We start from the raw sequence: 19616 nt of genomic DNA, 5'->3' as shown, positions 1-19616 counted from the left end.
CGCAAACAAATCACTCGAGCTTGCGAAATACCCTTAGGGGAATCCTTTAGTTATCCTTTAGCGATTTTTCAAATAAACATGCAACACATTTTTTAGAAATCCACTCCCCTCCAGGCTGCCAAAGTTTGACGCGCTTTTCGGGGAAGTATCAGATTTCTATTCTTTTTTGGTACCAGTGTTGCTAGCAATGGTTTTTGGGTGAGAAAAGTATTAAAAAGTTGAATATTACTTGAAAGATGTTGAAAAAATAGTACATTAATAAATCAGATCAACTGTAAAAATAAAGTAAACTAAATAATTAATAACACCATAAATGTAGTCAATTTGTTATGCTTTGATTTAAAATATTCTAGAGAAACTGATAACCACACCACGATTTTTGGTGTCCCAACTATATAAATCCATAGATTACTTCATGTATAATTTAAAACCGCGAATTCTTTAGATTTTGAAAACATGGAACACTTTCAAAGATGTCAAAAGTTAGTGAATTTCAATGTCAAATGTTAAATTCGTAGAAGATGTTACGATACTACTCATACTCAACGAGCCTAAAAAATTCCGGATTTGGCTCGAAAATATCCAGCTTCTCAGCACACTTTCTGGCGTTTCCTGGCTTCTGAAATGATGATGATGCTGATACTCCTGTGGATAGCGATGACAACGGGCGGAGTGCGCCTCGAGGACTTTCGGCTGACATGTGTGGGCGCTTTTTTAGGCTAATGGCCTGCGATGGAAGCCGCGGGGCAAACGCCTGTGACTTTGACGGATTTTCCTAGCAAATTTCGTTAGGCTTGCCTGATTAGCTTGTGGGGAATTTACACACGCATCCTCAGGGGGAGCGGATAAATTTTCACTCGTCATATCACAAGGGGAATATTTAGGTTGGAACGCTATCTTCATATCGGGTCGTTTTTAGATTTAGACAACAATTTTTGTTGTAACAATCTATTTTAATTGCAAGGAAAAACTATTAGCCGCTCATCAACACTGTTTCTTTATAAGTTCATAATATTTTTAAAAGGCTATTTAATCAAACAAAATGTATATGATATATTGATATACATACGAGTATATACGTTTTTTTGTTAAAGCTTCACTCTCTATTGCTCCTACGAAGAGCATTAAAATGCCGTGAACTACTAATAAAATTTCCATAACTCACCATTCAGTTGAAACAAATCGTAAAAAATGGAATAGAAACACAATTAGATCAAATATAAGATATTCTGCCAAGAAAAGATGAAACCACTGATACTTCTTCTTTTTGTTAGTGGGCTCTCCTTTATGTCCGGAGCTCCAATCTGTGAGTTTATCTAATAAATATAGCCCAATTTGACTTAAGAGGATAATTAAAAGATATCTTTTTTACAAATCGGTGTAAGCATCTTGCAATACATATGTATGTGTTCTCAGTCTAATAAGCAAATAATAAACCGATTTTACAGTGATCAGCCACGAAGTCATGAATATATTTTTGCTTTTTTTATCCACACAGTGATGGCCTGTGATCAGCCAATAGCGGATCGAGGTCCCTGCGATTCCAGCCTTCCTCGATGGACGTACCACAAGTCAATGAACAAGTGCGTCGTGTTCACCTACGGTGGCTGTATGGGCAATCGAAACAATTTTCGCACTCGCCATGAATGCAACTATAACTGCGCCCAACTTGTTAGGAAAGCATCGAGACTCCATTTGCCACCGGCTTACAAAGGCAAGCACGATGAAATACCTTTGTGTAAACAAACAAAATATAAGAAAAACGATCCAAAATTTAAAAAATGGGTAAAACCAAGAATGGATTGCATTATGTAAATCTTACTCCGTTTGTCAGAATCGAGTTTAAATGGCATTGAACACAATGTAGAATAAAATAATTAAACAAAATCTAATATTAATAAAGGAAATACCGTTGATTATTTAAAACGGTATTAAAATGATTAATGATAATGGTAATATTATTGAAATCAACTATTGCAAAAAATAAAAACTCATACTTTTGACAAAGAAATATCACTGTGGACGGCATTCGACGTAGTGACGAAGCGCTCCAGGAGGGTGGCCGAAGGCGACTACAATATATACACGAAAAAATGAAAATCTACAGTGATGTTCCGATCCACCAATCGTAAGGAATCGCAAAAACTAGAAGGACTGCATACCACAACTTTCAAAATTGAAGAACAGCGGTGAAGGTGAAACAGTGAAAATTTAGAGTATTGGAACATTTTCTCATTCGGCACGCTGCAATAGAATATGCATTTGTATGCGAAAAGCTTTAATATTTTGCTGAGGCGGGCAGAATGAAAACATTTTAGAAAGTGTATTTACAAAGTCAAAAATGTAAAAGCATTTTTCGTCACATGATTTGATTTCAGAACTTTTGTTTGTTAAAGGTGCAGTCGTCACCTCGCTATGAAAAATACTTCCCAAACCGACTTCTATGTAGTATTATTATCAAAGTAAAACTAAATTTTTAATTTTGCGGCTTTAAATACTTTTAGATCCCTTGCGAACACTCCCGGTGCGATTCGTTATTAAGCGCACTGACGAAAATGCTTACTTAAAAAATATATTTAGTTACTTAAAGTAAACAATTCAATTACTTTTATAATACTGTATATATATATGTATATATATGTAATTAAAAGATTATTTAATGTGTGAATTCTTAAATAATTATACGACACCAAACAAAATTAAATTCTTCTTTTCTTAATCTTCGGTTTCCCTTTTTTTCAGTGTTGGTTGTCTGAAAAGAGGACTTCCCATGACTTAATTAGCGAAAGGCGGGCAGGCAGAAAGAGCTCCTGCAATCCACAGCCAAGTGCACAGGAATGCGCGTCATTATGACAATGGCGGCCACCCACTTTCGCCCACCCACTCACCCACCACCCCCTTAACCCCGATGGCAGAAAAATGTCGCGTTGCAACAAAGTTGAGTTAAAATCTGCCCTCTCAGTCCTCGCGTTTCCAATAGTTTTCTATGGCTTCCACCTCAGTTTTTCTCAGTTTTTCCGCATTTTCCTTTCACTTCACAATTTTTATTTCACATATCCGAGTCTGTGTGGGTGTGTGTATATTATATTACTGCAACGCGAACCAATAACCATCGAGCGGGCAGCTGGAGACGCTGACGCTATAGAATGCCATTGGCTCCGGGTCTCATCCTCGGACCCACTCCCAGCGCCCCCGATGACCTGATTCACCTGTCCGCACCCGAGTATCTTACGGATACCCACGGCGGATGCTTTCTTTTTTCCGTTTTTGTTTGTTGCCCACCCAGTTTCTTTGTATTGTGGTTATGATAGCGGACCTGGCCCTGGCCACATCCCTCGTCCACGACCCGTCACCCCGACCTCTGACCCCACCAGCCCCTCTAGTTTCCTTTCTGTGGTCCAGAAGCAATATAATTTATTGAAGTTCTGGCATTTTTCAAAATGAAATTCTTTTTAACGATGATTGAACTACGTACGTGTGTGTGTATCCCATCCCGAAGCTCTTCGAGTTTGGGTTGGACGGTGGTCCTTTGTTTGGGTTTAGCACGTTTGGCCTGTCCATTGAACGCCATATTATTGGTCGATTGAAAAGTAAAACATTTTTTATTATCCGCACGTGTGCCAGCTCCCATTCGATCCTCCTTGCACCCTGTTTTTATGACTACGGAAAAAAGCGGAGAAAAATATGTGAAAGACGGGTGGTTGGGCGGTGGGCGGTGGCTCAGTGGGCGTGCTCTGACCACCTGTCGTGGCGGTGGGCATCCATAAAACTTTCGACCCAACTACCCCAGGTGAGCTCATGGCTTTTATGATACCAACGCCCCACAGCCCCACAGCCGCACCACCCAAAACCTCGACCCACTTTCGGTTCCTTCATATTTGATAAGCAAGTTGGCGTTTCTTTTTTCCTTGGGTTCCCTTTTACTGTTGCGCCCCATCAATATCCTTCAGCTGCCCATCTCTTTCTCTCCCAGTTCGCCATCTCTCTCCATCTCTCCTTCTCTATATTTCCCTCTATTTCCTCTTTGCTTGGTTTGTGTGTGTGTGTGTGGTTATAAAAATATTTCATTCAATTTTTTATTCCTGTTGGCGCTCGCTGCGTCTCTTTCCTTCTTGGTCAGCTTTGCAGCTTCAGCTTGGCCTCTCTTTCTTCTTCTGCCCCTTCTTCCATCTCGCTTGCACTCGCCTGGCTTTATGTCCGGCGATTTATTTTGCCGAGCCAGCGGACCACACGGTTTCTCATTTTTTCCAGTGTGTGTGTGCGTCGCTTTTCCTTTTGTTATTCTGTTGTCCTTTGCTCAGGTCGGCGGTGTCCTGTACACCAGACCACCAGCTGAGCCACCCACTGACCAACCCACTGACCCCACCCACTTGCTCCGTTAGCCTCCCACGTCTTCAGCTTCATAATTTCCCGCATTTCTGGCTCGCTCTCTCCAGAATCTAACTTTCTCGCTTGCGCAGTGTTGGAAAGAACTTAGATAGTGGACTTTGGGTACACTTCTAGGTACCAGTATTGAAAAGTGACATATATATCCTGTTCTAAAATATATTCAACTTTGACCAGACTTGTACATACATACTTGCGACATACTAAAGTTAAAAAATAATGGTATTAAAATACTAAAAATGACTATACTATTTTTTAATAAATACTAACTTTGTTAACTCATTAAAAATAAATATATCTTATAAGATTATATGTTTTTATTTTTATAAACTTTGCTCCAGGCTGTTTTTATCAAAGTTTGGTACTTTGTAACATGACTTGTTATAAAAAATGTGGATCCTACGTTGTTGGGAACTGTACCTTTCGTATCTCTAGTGGGTGGTGCTAAGAAAAAATTGCGCGTTTCCTCGTCGAATATTTCTGCGGTCGCTGCTCCTGAATCCCGGCTCCTCGTTCTGGTCAAGCTGTGGACTCGTTTCACTTCGCCTCCGCCCAGTTTAGCTAAATTCTCTTCGGTTTCGGCTCGGTTGGGTGGTATTTTCTCCTACAACTCCCCCTGCCGGCCATGTTTGTTTGCACTTTTATAACAATGTTGGCCAGTACGGGCTTAGGCCATGTCGTGTGGTTTTCTTTTTGGGGAGAACGATGAGTGGGGGAAGCGGAGGATGGTGGACCCTAAAATATGATGTCATACTTCAACAGCTTGGGTGTTGCTCTGCGCTAAGTGCAATATATAACTTGGATATAAAGAGAATGGAACCAAGGTATTTTGATTATATTTATTTTCTGTATTTCTAAAGAACTTTCCCACCCGGAAAGAATTAAATAAACAGTATTATAAAAGTTTGCACATAAGGATCTCTAAAATTTATAGATTTTAAGTATTGATAGATAATAAATGATTGATAAATAATAAATTGATATAGTTACACTGAATTGAAAACAATGTAAAATCTGAAATATAATATGTCTTAAAATGTGAAGAGCTTAAAAGTTTTCAAATATTTGTACAAGTCTTGGACGACCGTGATTAATCATTTGAATAATCCATCCCAAAAATACTCCATTAGAATGCATTGGATCAGCTTGGATATAAAACTGGAATAAGCTGTGAACAGCAACCTGAAACTAATTAAGCTTAGCACTAAATTGAATCGTCAAAATAAAAGCAACTCAAATATATAAATATGTTTGTTTGGATATGTGGTATATCCATTTGTGGGAATGTGTTTCTTTCAGACAAAGAAATACAGAAACTTTTACATCTACTCACGGGAGGGCGAGTGTGTGCTCTACATTCAGTCAGGGGCCACTCTGCTGGCCGGGCTAGTTCTGGGCAATTTATTTGAGCCATTAAAATTGTATGATAAAGCGAGTCCATTAATTGTGTTGCTTAATTTTCGTTTTAACGCATTTTATCAAGCCAAACAGCGAACGTCGTATCCTTGGGTCTGCACTGCCCTTCTACCCTGGCCTCATTTCTCCTTCTCTTCATAAATGAGGTTCTTAGCCGGTCTAATGTGTTTTTATATGCCGCTAAGGGAAATCAATGGGGTCCAGTCAGGGAGGCGCTGACATGCCATATGCCACATGGAAAAGTCCAAGGGAAGGATGGGACTCTCCGTGATCTGTTGCGGACTTTTATTCAGCAATTGGATTTGGGGTAGTATTTATAAAAGCACTTTAAACTGCTTTATTACCAAGATAGGAGGTATAAGAACGTGAAATGCTAGAAAAATATTATTATTATTCTAAAAAAATATATAAGCAAAACTCTAGTATACAAAATTTAACTACCAATAAAAAGGACTAAATCTAAAAAATATAACATTTACTTACTTCCCAAGTTATGTCTCGGCTTGCAGATCTCAAATCAATTGTCTAATATATGATATAACTTTAAATATATTTGACAAATTTGGTATTCTATATTATTTTCCCTTCAAATTAGTTTAAAATGCATTTCCAATGATTTTAAACCGTAAATAACCACAATAAAGACAACATAAAAAATGTTTAGACAATTTAGTACATTTCTTGTAATGTTTGTCTTTTATTACAGGAGGAATTGACCATTGACATCGGGGAAAGCATTAAAGATGGGTAGTAAGGGGAGCCTGTATTCCTTGTGGACACTCATATCTTAACGGTTTTCGTTTATGTTTATATAAACCCACATAGGTACATACAAAAGGGGTGGTGGGGGCTGTGAGTGTGTCTTATGTGCGGGTGGTGAGGGGCTATGAGTATATATGATTTTTATTGTTATTGTTTTGTCCTTTTATGATGTTGCACGTATCGCAGTAACTTTGCCCGAACGCTTGTGCGTACGTGTATCTTGCGAGTCTTGGCTATATCCCACATAAATACAAACATACTCGCTGGCACGTACATATATAAATAGAAGAAAAATCGAAGGGAAAACGGGAAAAATGAAACAATAACAGAGCGAGCAGCTCAAATAGGCCACCCATGCCACCCAGCGAAGCACAGACTTACCCATACGGTTATAATTGGGTGGCACTGAGGGTGCTGCCGCCTCACTTGGTATTTCACCCCCAAAAATCGCTTTCCTTTGGGTTTTTCCCCCTCTATTGTTGACCTAAGCGAAATGTGGTGGTGTGCGTGTGGGTGGTTGCTTTTTAAGGGCTGATTCCCCCTCCTTCGCCCCCATTTCCGTTTGTGGTTGTAATTTGAAGCCAACGACAACATAGCCTTGTAGGTTTTTCTTTTTGTCTTCAGAGGGGGTGTATGGCACGTTATGGATTATGATATATACACATAACTTTATGCAATAAGCGCAGGTTCACAAAGCCCTTCCTGTGGTTGGCTGGCAGAACGGGGTTCATTTGATTGGCCGAGAGGAGGAAACATATTCATAATTTTTGCGGTCACTTTCATAACTCCCCACCCAAATGGCGTTGCGGCACATTGCGTATGCGCAATATTTCCCAGGGGTTGGAGAGAACAGACTGTATTCTAGGTGAGGTCATCCCATTTCCACTTTCATCTGGTTATCTGATCCAAAGGGGGGCATAATATTTCCCATTTGACAGGCTGCTCTTCCTATTTCCGGTACTCCCATTTCATTTTTATTGCTTCACTTCGCCTCGGTTTGCCTTGTTTCCTTTTTATTCTTGCCTCAGCGGATTACCAGCTCCCCTGCATCCCCATTGCCGTTATTGGTTTCCACTTTTTACTCCCTTTGAACTGGACACGGCTACATTCGGCCCTTTTCCCCTCACATGTGCACGACTTTTTGTATTAAACTCTCTCCTTTTTGTCTTTTTTATTTGACGGGTGAGTTTTTCAGTTTTTTCCCAGAAAAAAAGTGGATTTATTATAGATATTTTATAGTACAGACTATGTAGTCCAGAGGTGGAGGAAGAGAAAAGGAAGAATCTTGTGGCTACGTGAAAGTCTCGCCGCTGACACGCCCATTCAAAAGGACTGGTGAACGTGATCCGATACAGAAAAATCCAGACTGTCCAACAAAAATAAAATCCAAAGAAGATTTTCCAAATATTTATATTCTTAGGTTGGCAGAAATCCAAATAACCTTAAAGGAAGTATCATAATTAGATTATGGTAATTTTAATTGAGAGAATAAGCATAACTTAGGCTAAGTTTTTTACACCCGTAAAAATTTTTGATTTCAACAGGAAACATTTTTCAGATAAGACAAGTAGGTAAATTTTACATTTTTCAATATAATTTTAAAACGCTACCTCACTTACATTTCTGACGGTGTATTGGGGACCCATTTCGCACTTCTCAGGTGAGTTGAATATTTTTATGCCATTTTTATTTGTCCGCAAGTTTCTTCTGGCTCCTCATGGCTTTTTTATTCCGATTTTATTTTTGTTGCAATTTTTTGCACATTTTTATGGCGCAAATTGCTAGAAGACGAAGCAGTGAGAAAAGTGAGCGACGCAAAAACAAATTCGCCACAAACTAAATGTGTTTGTGGTGTTTGATAGCGTCAGCAATGTTGCCGCTCGGGTGGGTCACCCTTTGGACGCCACCCACTTTCACCCACCCACCCACTTTCACCCACCAACTTTCACACACCCCCTTCGCCGAGCCACTTTTCTGTTATCCTTGAAGGAAAAACGCGAGTGGGAAGAAGACGGCAGGTGAAGTAAATGGCAAAAAAGGAGAAAAATTAATTTTATCCTTTCCATTTCCGCTGTTGCGTGCATCAGTGTGTGTGCGGTTTTCCCTCTCGCTCTTTTCACAAGTGTGTGGGTGTTTTTCCCGCATATTTTTTTAGTCTTCTTCACCTTTTGCATTATTTTAACGTGTGCTATTTTCTCCCACCCTTTACCCTTACCCTTATTTTTTTCCTTCGTTATAAATCTTGAGGTTGAGCACTCGACTGGACGCCATTTTTTATTTTTCACCTTCAGCCCCCAACCACCTGAAAAACCACCCCCCACCCCCTACCCTCTGAGTCGCTTATTTTTCAATTCTGTCAGTTGCGTTGGTCAGAAAATGTCGCTGGGGAGCGGTCGACAGCAGCCTTTTCTCCGATTGCAAAAGTTGAGATGGGGTTTGGGCCCCCAGCCTCTGGACTATATGTTTTATCTGCGAAATAATTTATAGAAGACTGGTCCGAAATGGACAGAATAAAGGGTTCCGTTTCCTTGTTTATCCCACTTTTATGTGGCTCGCTTATTTCATTATAGATACTGAAATTTGAGATGGAAGTGTGGATCCCAATATGATGGGAGACAAAAAGTAGTGCAATCGCTTTTATAAAACGAAACTTGGTATTTTCCAATATTTTATAACCTTTAAGGATTACGGTTTTTCTTTAATCTACTTAAAAGATGACGTTATTCCTATATTATTTAGGTATGATACTTGAATCAAATGTATCTGTGAAAAGAAAGGAGTAAAAATAGTCACTTCAGAAATGAACTATATTTTTTAATCAAAATAGTATTATTGTTTACTCATGAGTACAAGATCTTTATAAAATAATCCTTGAGCTAATGTCGGTGATGCTCGTGATGATCGTGGTGTCCGTGGTGTTCACGATGTTCATGATGTTCGCGGTGATGATCGCGATGATGTTCCGGATGTTCAAGACGATCCTCGTGAAAATCGCTAGGTCTAACTGGATTACCTCCATAATAATTACCAGCTCCAACCGGACTACCTCCATGAAAATGGCCAGATTCAACGGGACTACCTCCATGGACATTACCAGGACCAACAGCACTTCCGTAACCGGGTTCATAGCGATTTGGTGGGCCTTGTGCAGCATATCCGCCCTGACTCGGAGGTACTCCTCCTTGACCAATTCCTGACTGCGTACCAAATCCTATATTACCACCAAATCCTGCTTGACCGCCGAGTCCTCCGAATACTCCTTGTCCACCAAATCCTCCGAAGCCGCCTTGTCCACCAAACCCTCCTTGTGTCCCCAGACTACCTAGTCCACCGAATCCTCCTTGCCTTGCATTTTGAGCGATAACAGTGACCACCAGCACACTTAGAGCAATCTACAAGTTTTGAATTTTAAAAGTGAGTCCTTAAAATAATTTTTCACAGCAAGACAACGCACCAGTATTTTCATTGTGGAAGATATTTTAGTACTGAAGTAGTTTCGAGAAATCAGAGATATTTATACCAGAGCTGAAAAGTCAGGTAGGTAACGGAAAATGCTACCTGCCTGATGGATTTAAATGGGATACCATTCCATATGCGTTTTAAGGAAACTGTGTATTAACTTTCTACCTGAAAAGAAAATGTATACCCACAACAACGCTGTTCTGTCTGGTCATAACGATAGATACATTTTAAACAGGGAAAACATAAAATAAAGTAAGGCCAGGTATTTGGAAACTCCTCAAAACTAGTTTGTTAAAAGGGTTTAGGTTTCTAAGGCAGCGGATGTCTACAAATTATAACTTATTAAACAACTAATAATTAAATAGAATAGAGTCCACACCACAATTGATATAGTTAGTAAACCTGGATTATTTATAAGGGTACGGTGAGCTTAAAAATCGATTTATTCGGGTGTAAATTTGAGCATTGCCAAAATTAATATTATATACATTTTGACGACATGCTTACACTTATTTTACTAAGCTTATTAAATGCATTTTATGATCTTGCTAGAATCATGGATTCCTAAGATCAATGATCTCGTATTTATTCTTGCCGGGTATCTCATTACTAGGAACTCCCACATCAAGATTTGGGGTTTGTGTGCTGTCTGTGTTTCCGAAAGCATTGTTACCATGTTGATCGTTGTTCGGGGTTTCGCCAGGGGGTGTTTCGATCCCGGGATGTCCACTCTGAGGTGGACCGCCACCTGGACATCCGCAATAGTGACACCCTCCACCTGGAAGTCCAGAAGGTTGTGGGTGGTGGTGAGGTGGTGGCGGCGGTGGGTATCCCTGCCAATAATGACCTCCATAAGGATATCCCCAAGGAGGTGGGCAATGGGGCGGGGGAGGAGGAGGAGGAGGGGGAGAAGGACCGCATCCATCCCAAAAGTGACCACCATGGCCATGTGGACGATGGTGGGGTGGAGGAAGAGGATGATGGGGTGGTGGAGGGTGATGTCCATGTCCACAGTGTCTACCTCTGCGATGACCGCCACGATGATGATGGGGAGGCGGACCGCCTCCTGGGTGGTGTCCTCCACCAGAAAACCGGCGACAACCCATTTGATCGAATCTCAGAAGATTGCTTTTACGATCTATAATAAAATGTTCAGAATATGCTTATTATCATATATAATGCTTATAATAAAGTCAGTGAGTCACCTCACACCAGCTATATTTCAAATACATATATGGGATTAGCTGATAACTGGCTGAATTCCACCAAATTTTATAATAAAACAATGAACACGTTTTGAAAAGTCAAAGTAAGAAGTTCGATTTTGATTATATTGATTCTTGCTGTTACTAATGATATTTATATTGACCCTTATATTCTAAGAACAACGGGTATAAATATACAAATTAATTTTTATTTATATCATGATCAACTTTTGACGTCAAAATAAATAAGATAAATCAAATAAATGTTTCGCTATTTTTTTCGTAAGTAGTCCTACAATGTATGACAAACTTTATTGACTGAAATTATTAGTTTAAACAAGTTTTACATTTAAATTATTTATGCAAATCTGTACATATGTATGTATATTTCATTATACATATGAAACACAAATTATATTATATTATATTATTATTTATATGTTTTTATTATGCCTTACATTTTTCTCCTTTAATAAGAATTATTTTTCAATCGAAATAAAAGAGAACGTAAAATGAGAAACATTACCCAAATTTCTCCTTTGTTTATTTTTAAAAACAACAAAGAAGCGATCAGCTGATAAACTGCCATTCACAATACGGTGCCGCATAGTATTCGTTTAGTTAAGTAACCGATAGCATGATCAGCAGAATAGTCGATTGCCAAAAACATATCGCCGCAAAAATACTAACAAAACATGTAAAATAATTTTACGTTAAAAAGATGCTAGTTCAAAATATGGTGGTGGTTCAAATTATTAAAACAAATTGATTAGTTTTTGGGTTTAATCCAAAAAATTAGATTTAAAATTTTTTGAGTAATTTTCTTTTTAATTTAAACAAAAAAGTACCTTTTAAAAAAACATTTAAGACTTTTAAAATAATATTAAAAAGAATTATTATTTGGAAATTTTATAATAAAAGTTAAAAAAAAACGTCCGTTAAAAAGGCGTATAACATTTACGGTCCCAACAGCATTCAAAGAGGAAACGTCCTTATGCAATGAAGCCCTTTTGAGTGGAAAGTAAACCCGGGGGCATAAAGTTATGTGCGCAACGCTAAAATTTTAATTCCAAATTTAATTTTCAGCCATTTTCTTCATTTTCCCCGGATGAATTTGTCAGAGCGTGTCGCATTCGGAAACCGCTGGCTGGGGATTGGAGACAAAGACATCTCGAGAAAGGAAACATTTTTTGGCTTATGCCAAAATTACATCAAAAAGCGCTGCGGGTATGAAGGTATGTAGACAGACGTGGCAAGTCCCATCTTAGGATTGAGTAAAGTGGCAAAAGAACGAGGGAGGGGTGGACCTGAAGGATTGCCGAGGTTCAAAAACGGGAGCTGGAGTGAATGCCGGGCCGTGAAGAAATGTCAGGACCCTTGGAGGAAAGTTGAGCGGACCGAGAAACGGGGTTGGTGATTGCTATCTTCATAATGACTTTGAAGTGTCAAACAATTTTGGGGAATTATCAACGCCCGCCTAGTCTTTTGCAAAGGTGAAAATGAAAATTGTACTTTTTGTTTGACTGAAACTTGATGGGGCCAAACTGAAGATATAATTATAATTTAATTGAAATGAAATTGTCGCTTAAGTCAAGTGGAACGGCAATGCGGATTTAGTAGATGGTATGAGGAAAGCCTTTCAGTTAATATTTTGCTGGGCAGATGTGACCAACTCAAGCAAAGAACTTTATGAAGTGAGTCAATAAAATACAGGATAGGACAAGGTTTCCAACTATTTACTCACCAATTTAATATGCGACACAGGCAAGTTGAAGTAGTTCGCTAAGCTGAAGTTTCCTGAAGGATTCGAGCAAAAAAATCCTTTTCGAAATCCATAGGGTTGTCAAAAGACCATGAAGGGCCAAAAAGAAAAGCGAACCGAACTTTAGCACAGGTCCGAACAATGTCCGCGGAAAATCAATTTAATTTTTACTCATGTTCATGGCGTGACCCCTCAGAAGCCCAAGGAAAAGGGGCCGCCCGAGGTGGAAATTTCACTTAAGTCACTTTCAACTTTCGCAAGATGCCATCAAAGTTGGCTCCAAAGTTACTGGCCAGTTGATTTTTCCACCTCCTGGGGCGTGGGCCATTACAACCGATATTTACATTTTACCCAGCCCAGGGGAAAACCTTTTCTCGAACACGATCTTCCCCAGTGCTCTTCAAACTTATGAAAAGTTTCGGTGAATTTCTGATGAGGCTTTTTTACCAGGTGTGTTTACATTTAACTTCAGCGCACGTGTGACAACTTTTTCATCATATACAGTCGACAGTTTTCCCAGCAGCAGGTGGATTTTCCACTAGTATAAATTATTGAAGTGTTTTACAATATGTATTTGGATTTATTTACTAAGCCCCAGTTTTTGATTGCTTAATATTATCGCACTTGTAATTAACAGTAAGAAAAAATTATAAAAACTATATTTAAATATGCGAAGTTCTATCAACTCCATACCTTTTTTAAAGCATTATTAATTTTAATAAGAATATATTACAATATAAATTACATCACATGTTAGGGGTAATTGGTTTAATGTTTGCTAGGAAAGGTATTCAAAAGAGAAGGGGGTCATTAAAGTTGTTACTTTAGTATTTAGTAAATAATCAATACTGTTTTAAGGCCAAGCTTAAATGTATGATTTTAGATTGGCACATCCTATTCTGAGAGAAATGGGTATTTTTCTTATAGGCTTGAGTAGAAAATATTGTGAAAATCAATTTTATTGCCCACTGTGCCCCGAAAAGGAAAAACAAAATGGTATACTTGTACTGTATGGAAGATGAAGATGAAATTGGAAAATCTGACCAGGCCGAGAGACGAAAAGGGGTGTGAATGTGGGTGGCTGGCACTTACATGACATGACAATAACTTTGACTTGACCATTCGACCGTTGCTCATATCTGACCATCTGACCATCCTTTCCATCTGCCCACGACTCCAGATCCTTGTGCCTGTTTGTTTGTGCTGGTGCAGGGGTGGGTGCAAAGGGGGTGGCCAGACAGAACGGGGGAGGGGAGAGATGAGTGCAGACCGGCAAGGATATACAGGTACACACTCGCACTCACGTGATGCTCTTTTTTGGACCCGATGCTATGCCCGAACAAAGAGAAATATTTATGCGTTGACCAACTTGACCAACTCGGACTCCATGCCATTTTCCATTCAACCTCCGGCGGTCCTTGAAAGCCAAAAATTCCAAATTCAAATCCAATTCGAAATCAAAGCCCGGCCAAGGAAGAAATTCCCAGAAGGGGTTGGGTCTTCCAACTGCAGACGTAGTCATTGCTGTTTATGATGAAAAATGTCCAAAATTACTTGCCAGCTTCTCTGCACAGCTAAAAATTACTATATTTTCAGGGTCAATGGGATATTTTTCACTAGGATGAGGGATATATATTATTTTACTACATTTTTAAGACAATTAAAACTATGTTTTCTACTTTTATGCATATTTAAGATATTTATTGAGGGCTTTTTCTTATCTTTAAATATTTTTTTTTGTGTACTCACTCGCATCTATGTAATGTGAGTGTATTTGCGGACACATGATGACCTTTTTGGGTCCGACATCGAAAGGGTCAGTCCGAGACAACTCCACTCGAGTTGTACGTTAATATTTAATATTGCGAATAGTTGATTGAAACATTTAGAATTTTCCATGACGGGTACCAGCAGCATCAGAACAACAAATTGCTCATCTCTGCATATCCCAATAGTAGTGCTCGATGTCCCATTTCTTTAGTTGGCTGCCTGTGATTTTATTTGGCCATCGGAAATTGAATTGGGAATAATTTAGCAACTGGATTCCACATGGGAATCGCACACAAAATTATTTTCTGATTTTCGATTGTAATTGAATGAAAATAGCAAAATCAATGAACAAACCTTAACATTTGAAGAGGTTATTTATTTTTAAAAACGTGTACCAGTAGTTTTATATTTTCTCAAGTCATGATTTAACTGGGTAAAATTTCGTTAAGTAGCAATAAAAATTCCAGGTTCTCTTCAGGGGACATAAACACAGCTTACTGGGGAAAATTAAAATCCCCGTGTAACTTTTATTAAGAAACGAGCGGACAACCAGCGGGAAGTCCCTCGATTGCAGTCACCCATCAGAAGGACATAACGATAATTAATAGAATTTGTTCAGGGAATACGTAATGAGGCACCGACTGGGGGACTTGATGTCCTGCAGACAGGAGACACAGGCGGGGATGGGATGGCGATTCTATTTTTATTATTTTTCGATTTGCAACGCATTCATTTGGATTTTGTTGTTTTATTATTAACATTTTCATCTGGACGCCGCCATTGGTATTTTCCCTCTTAGCTTTTCTTGTTTTCGTCCTTTTTGTTGTGCGCTTAGACAAACAAGCTTGAATTCAAATGAGCGGAGTGGGTCGCACAGCTACAGTAAGTGTAATAAAAATTAACATTAATTCAGAAACAAGAAAATGGGGGAAAATTCATATGACACGAAGGACCTGGCTGGGGAGAGAATGTTGAGGAATTTTAACAAGAAAAATATGTAAATTGTCCCGTAATAAAAACGTCCTGCCCTCCCCCGCGCTCCAGAAGCACACTTATCTGCAAATATAAATTTTATGAAACATTCCCCAAAAGAAAAAATCGCTGCAAAGGAATTAAAATGGGAAAAAGTATAAGGAAACACAAAATAAAAAATCAAGTGAGAAAAAATAAAGAAAACGGAATGAGGCCCAAGGCTTGAGGGGGTTGGGGTGCAAGTTATATCCCTGCAGGACATTATTTTAAATACTAATCCGCATCAGTTTTCATTTGAGTTTTCTTCTCGACCCTGTCTGCCCCTCGCTCTATCTCTTTCTGGGTCCCGGAAAATCTTCTCTGTCCCGCCCTCCCGCTTTTCCTTTCAGCTTTTCACGTTTCGCCTGTCTGGCTGCCATCTTTGTTTGCGCTTGTGTCGTTACATAAATTCAGATGTTATCCCAAATGCGCAGCATGCACGTTATTAAAATAGCGGCAGGGCAGGCGAAAGTCGCAGGCCTTTGGAATTGAAGCAAGTGTAGTGATAAAGTCGGAGGCCCCGACCCCGTAATACCTTCGTCCTTCACAAAATGAGTATGCTAAAAATGAAATATTTTTCTGACATTAACTTTAAGGAAAGACACACTACATTTTATTTTCAGACTTTCAAGTTTCAATCAAGAAACAAAAAAACATTAAAAAGTTTGGATTTCTAGACATCAATATACTATTCTTTTATTCGTGTGCAGGGTACTAACGCATTTTTAGTTTTGCTTTATCAAACATCGCATAGTCCTTGGGAAAGATCAGATCCCAAAAAAGAGGCGCACATCCGGTCGCCAGTGCGTATACATAATCTGAGATATTAATTTATCTAAAGTAAATTTTGTAATTTTCAGTTTCTTTTTATTTGCTAATATGTAATGTTATTTGAAAACTTTTATTTTACTCCTTAAAGTGTAAAATAATTTGAAAGTCAACATTGGTATACCCTTTACTTGTAGAGTGAAGCCCACAATGACTTACAACGCTAAAGATTTAGTTCAAGTGTAAATGCAATTTTTGTTTAAAATTTTAATTTAACATTCTTTAAAATTTTATGAGCGATTAGGTTAGGTGGCGCCAGTTTTCACGCCCACTCTGACGCCGACAATTCTAAAAAGTTTGTGACGCCCACATTATTAAAGATTTTTTTTGATTGGCAATAAGTTCATTAAACCAATAGTTACATGCTCGGACCAATAGTTATACCCGTTACTCGTAGAGTAAAAGGGTATACTAGATTCGTTGGAAAGTATGTAACAGGCAGAAGGAAACGTTTCCGACCCCATAAAGTATATATATTCTTAATCAGGATCACTAGCCGAGTTGATCTAGCCAAATCCGTCTGTCCGTCTGCCTGAGATCTCGGAAACTATAAGAGCTATTGAGATTTGGCATGCAAATTTTTGAGCCAACTCTAACGCCCACAAACCGCCCAAAACTGTGGCTCCTACAGTTTTGATGCTAGAATAAAAATTTTAGCTGCAGTGTATTCTCCTTATCAGTACCTATTGATTAACCTAAAAAAAGTTTTCCACGCCCACTTTAACGCCCACAAACCGCCCACAAACTTCAAAAAATCGTAAATATGAACGTCGATGTCTCGGAAACTATCAAAGATAGAGATTGGGGATCTCAAATTTAGATCTCGTAGTCTTGAACGCAGAGGAAGTTTATTACGCGAATATCCCACGCCCACTCTAACGCCCACAAACCGCACAAACCTGTAGCTCCCACAATTTTTATGCTAGATAACTGAAATGTATTGGTCTCGTCAATACCTATCTATTAATCAAAAAAAAATTTGCCGCGCCCACTCTAACGCCCATAACGCTTAAATCTGTCTACCGCCGGTAGGTGGCGCTTTTCAATCTCGCTTTGCTGCGTGCATATCTCCATATCACTTTCGTCCCTTTAGCTGAGTAACGGGTATCCGATAGTCGAGGTACTCGACTATAGCGTTCTTCCTTGTTTATAAGTAAATTTGGTTAGCTGAGTGAGGGGTATTCAATAAATTCTTCATTTTAGTAAATAAAGTAGTTGTCCATTTATAGTTCTTAGCCTATTTATCATGCAGTGCACTGTGTAAATGTTGTTTAATTTAAATGGGATTTAAACTATTAGCTATCGCTACTTCACGATTCAGAATTAAAATTTCATAAAACGTTAAACGCGGCAGAACGATACTCAATTTATTCCATTGTTCAATTTCTGTTCCTCGCTCAACCTAAAATTGTGGTAAATAGGGACAGTTCGGGGTTTTATTCGAATTAGTAGGCGATAATTGCGTGACCATTTTGTGCTGCGAACTGGTTTTCGAAGGAGCAGCGATAAATGCTGAGGGTCCAAAATCGGCGTAACCATGACCATTTCTCTTAAAATTGCATGCCAAGTCTGAGGTTTTTGGGAATCGAACCTGGTTTGATACGCAAAACTGAAAGTGCTCGAAATGCGAACTTTAAATTAACACATCAAAGTCTATTTTATAAAATTAAACTTAAATGTAAACATTAAAATAAAAATTTGTAAATTACACACATTGAAAAAAAAATGTTTAGGGGTTGAAATAATTCTTTAGGATTTTACGAGTACTTCCTTTGCAGTACTGCTAAGTATCTACGGACTTAAAGTCTTTCCCTTTTAATTACTTTCGAATAAGAGGCAAATACCAAGCGATCTTACTACGTAACCCTATTTTGGTTTGTTGTTTTTCCGGTTGGCTTTCTTTGAGAAATTGGACAAAGCAAACCAAACCTAGACCTAGAACCCAAACCGAAGTCAGACCCAAAAGAAGGGAAACCCAAACGAAAATGCAATTTTATTTATTGTTAAGTACAAATACTTGCCAGCTTTTTTTCTTGGCTCACGCCGAGCTTATGTAAATTTATTTATTTTTGCGTAATTTTTCTTGTTTTTACAGAAGAATAAATTCGCCTTGTTGGGCCGCCAACCCTCTTGGGGTAGAAAAAATTTAATTAGAATAAAAAGAGCGAGCCAGCGGAACCAAAGGAAAAGTGAGAGAGCAAGGCACAAAATTAAAATAAAATGAGGAAACTGGTACAAAAAAATGTGAAAAAATGGAAGGAAGGATTTCGTGGGCCTGGCTGGTCCTCGTCCTGCTCCTGATTCGCTGTACATTCCGTCCGTAATAAGGCAAAAGTTGTGCAATTTTCATGTGTAGCTGACAGCCGACGCCAACATTTTGTAATGAGCTGCCGGCCGGGCTCTGAATCTGAAGGGTCAACAGGGGGTCAACGGAGGGTCAGTGCTGTCAGTGGACAAAGGTTGCCACTTGGCCGCCATGTCGTGTCCGCGACTTTGACTTGAGGGAATTTCCCCCACACTGGCTGCCTCGTAAATTATAAACAATAAAATTGTGAAAATAAGCAGAACTGAAAAATAAGTGAATTCCTCTGGAAAAGGGGTACATGGAGTGGTTAGACCCTGTCAGTCGACCGGCTTAATTGCACACTTGGTTTATGACTTCATATGCCAAACAAGATTCTGTTGGCTATTCTGCTCCAGTACCCATGAATACGAACACGGAAATAAAAATATTTCATTCCTGATTCTTAAGAAAATATTGGAACACACTTGAATATCACCCAGTTAAAAGATTAACTGTTTTTTATTTTATTGCCAAGTATTATATTAATATTAAATATTCGAAATATTCAAGTCCTTGATCAAGTTGTCTAAAAATAAAGATGCGCAGAGAGAAATATTCAAATACATTGTTCTTGAATTGAAAACATTCCTTCTTAAAAACCGCCTAAGTACATTTTGGTAGCAATGTTCTCAATGCTAGAACGAAATGGTGAGAAGAGAAGTTTATTTAA

At 38.8% G+C, this 19616-nt stretch overlaps 2 protein-coding genes across 3 annotated transcripts; both read right to left on the bottom strand.

Moving 5' to 3' along the window:
• Nucleotides 1-9357: 9357 nt before the first annotated feature.
• sala (spalt-adjacent) lies at nucleotides 9358-10159 on the bottom strand. The gene is made up of 2 exons (XM_017086792.4): nucleotides 10019-10159; nucleotides 9358-9956 (listed from the first exon to the last, which is right to left on the bottom strand). Exons 1-2 carry the CDS (start codon nucleotides 10028-10030, stop codon nucleotides 9441-9443), a joined length of 528 nt encoding a protein of 175 aa, XP_016942281.3. The 5' UTR covers nucleotides 10031-10159; the 3' UTR covers nucleotides 9358-9440.
• A 285-nt stretch (nucleotides 10160-10444) lies between these two features.
• LOC108012713 (uncharacterized) lies at nucleotides 10445-11885 on the bottom strand. Of its 2 annotated transcripts, none has more exons than XM_065868877.2 (2): nucleotides 11758-11885; nucleotides 10445-11164 (listed from the first exon to the last, which is right to left on the bottom strand). In XM_065868877.2, the coding sequence occupies exons 1-2, from the start codon at nucleotides 11837-11839 to the stop codon at nucleotides 10581-10583; spliced, it is 666 nt and encodes a 221-aa protein (XP_065724949.2). In that variant the 5' UTR covers nucleotides 11840-11885; the 3' UTR covers nucleotides 10445-10580. The 2 variants fall into 2 exon arrangements, with proteins under 2 accessions (XP_065724949.2, XP_016933634.3); XM_017078145.4 differs by having other exon boundaries at nucleotides 10447-11164; nucleotides 11690-11822.
• Between the last annotated feature and the right edge of the window lie 7731 nt (nucleotides 11886-19616).

Source organism: Drosophila suzukii, chromosome 2L (assembly GCF_043229965.1).
Source record: "Drosophila suzukii chromosome 2L, CBGP_Dsuzu_IsoJpt1.0, whole genome shotgun sequence".
In the NCBI taxonomy this organism is placed as follows: Eukaryota; Metazoa; Arthropoda; class Insecta; order Diptera; family Drosophilidae; genus Drosophila; species Drosophila suzukii.
The sequence above is the reverse complement of the archived record's forward strand: the minus strand, read 5'-3'. Positions and strand labels throughout refer to the sequence as shown.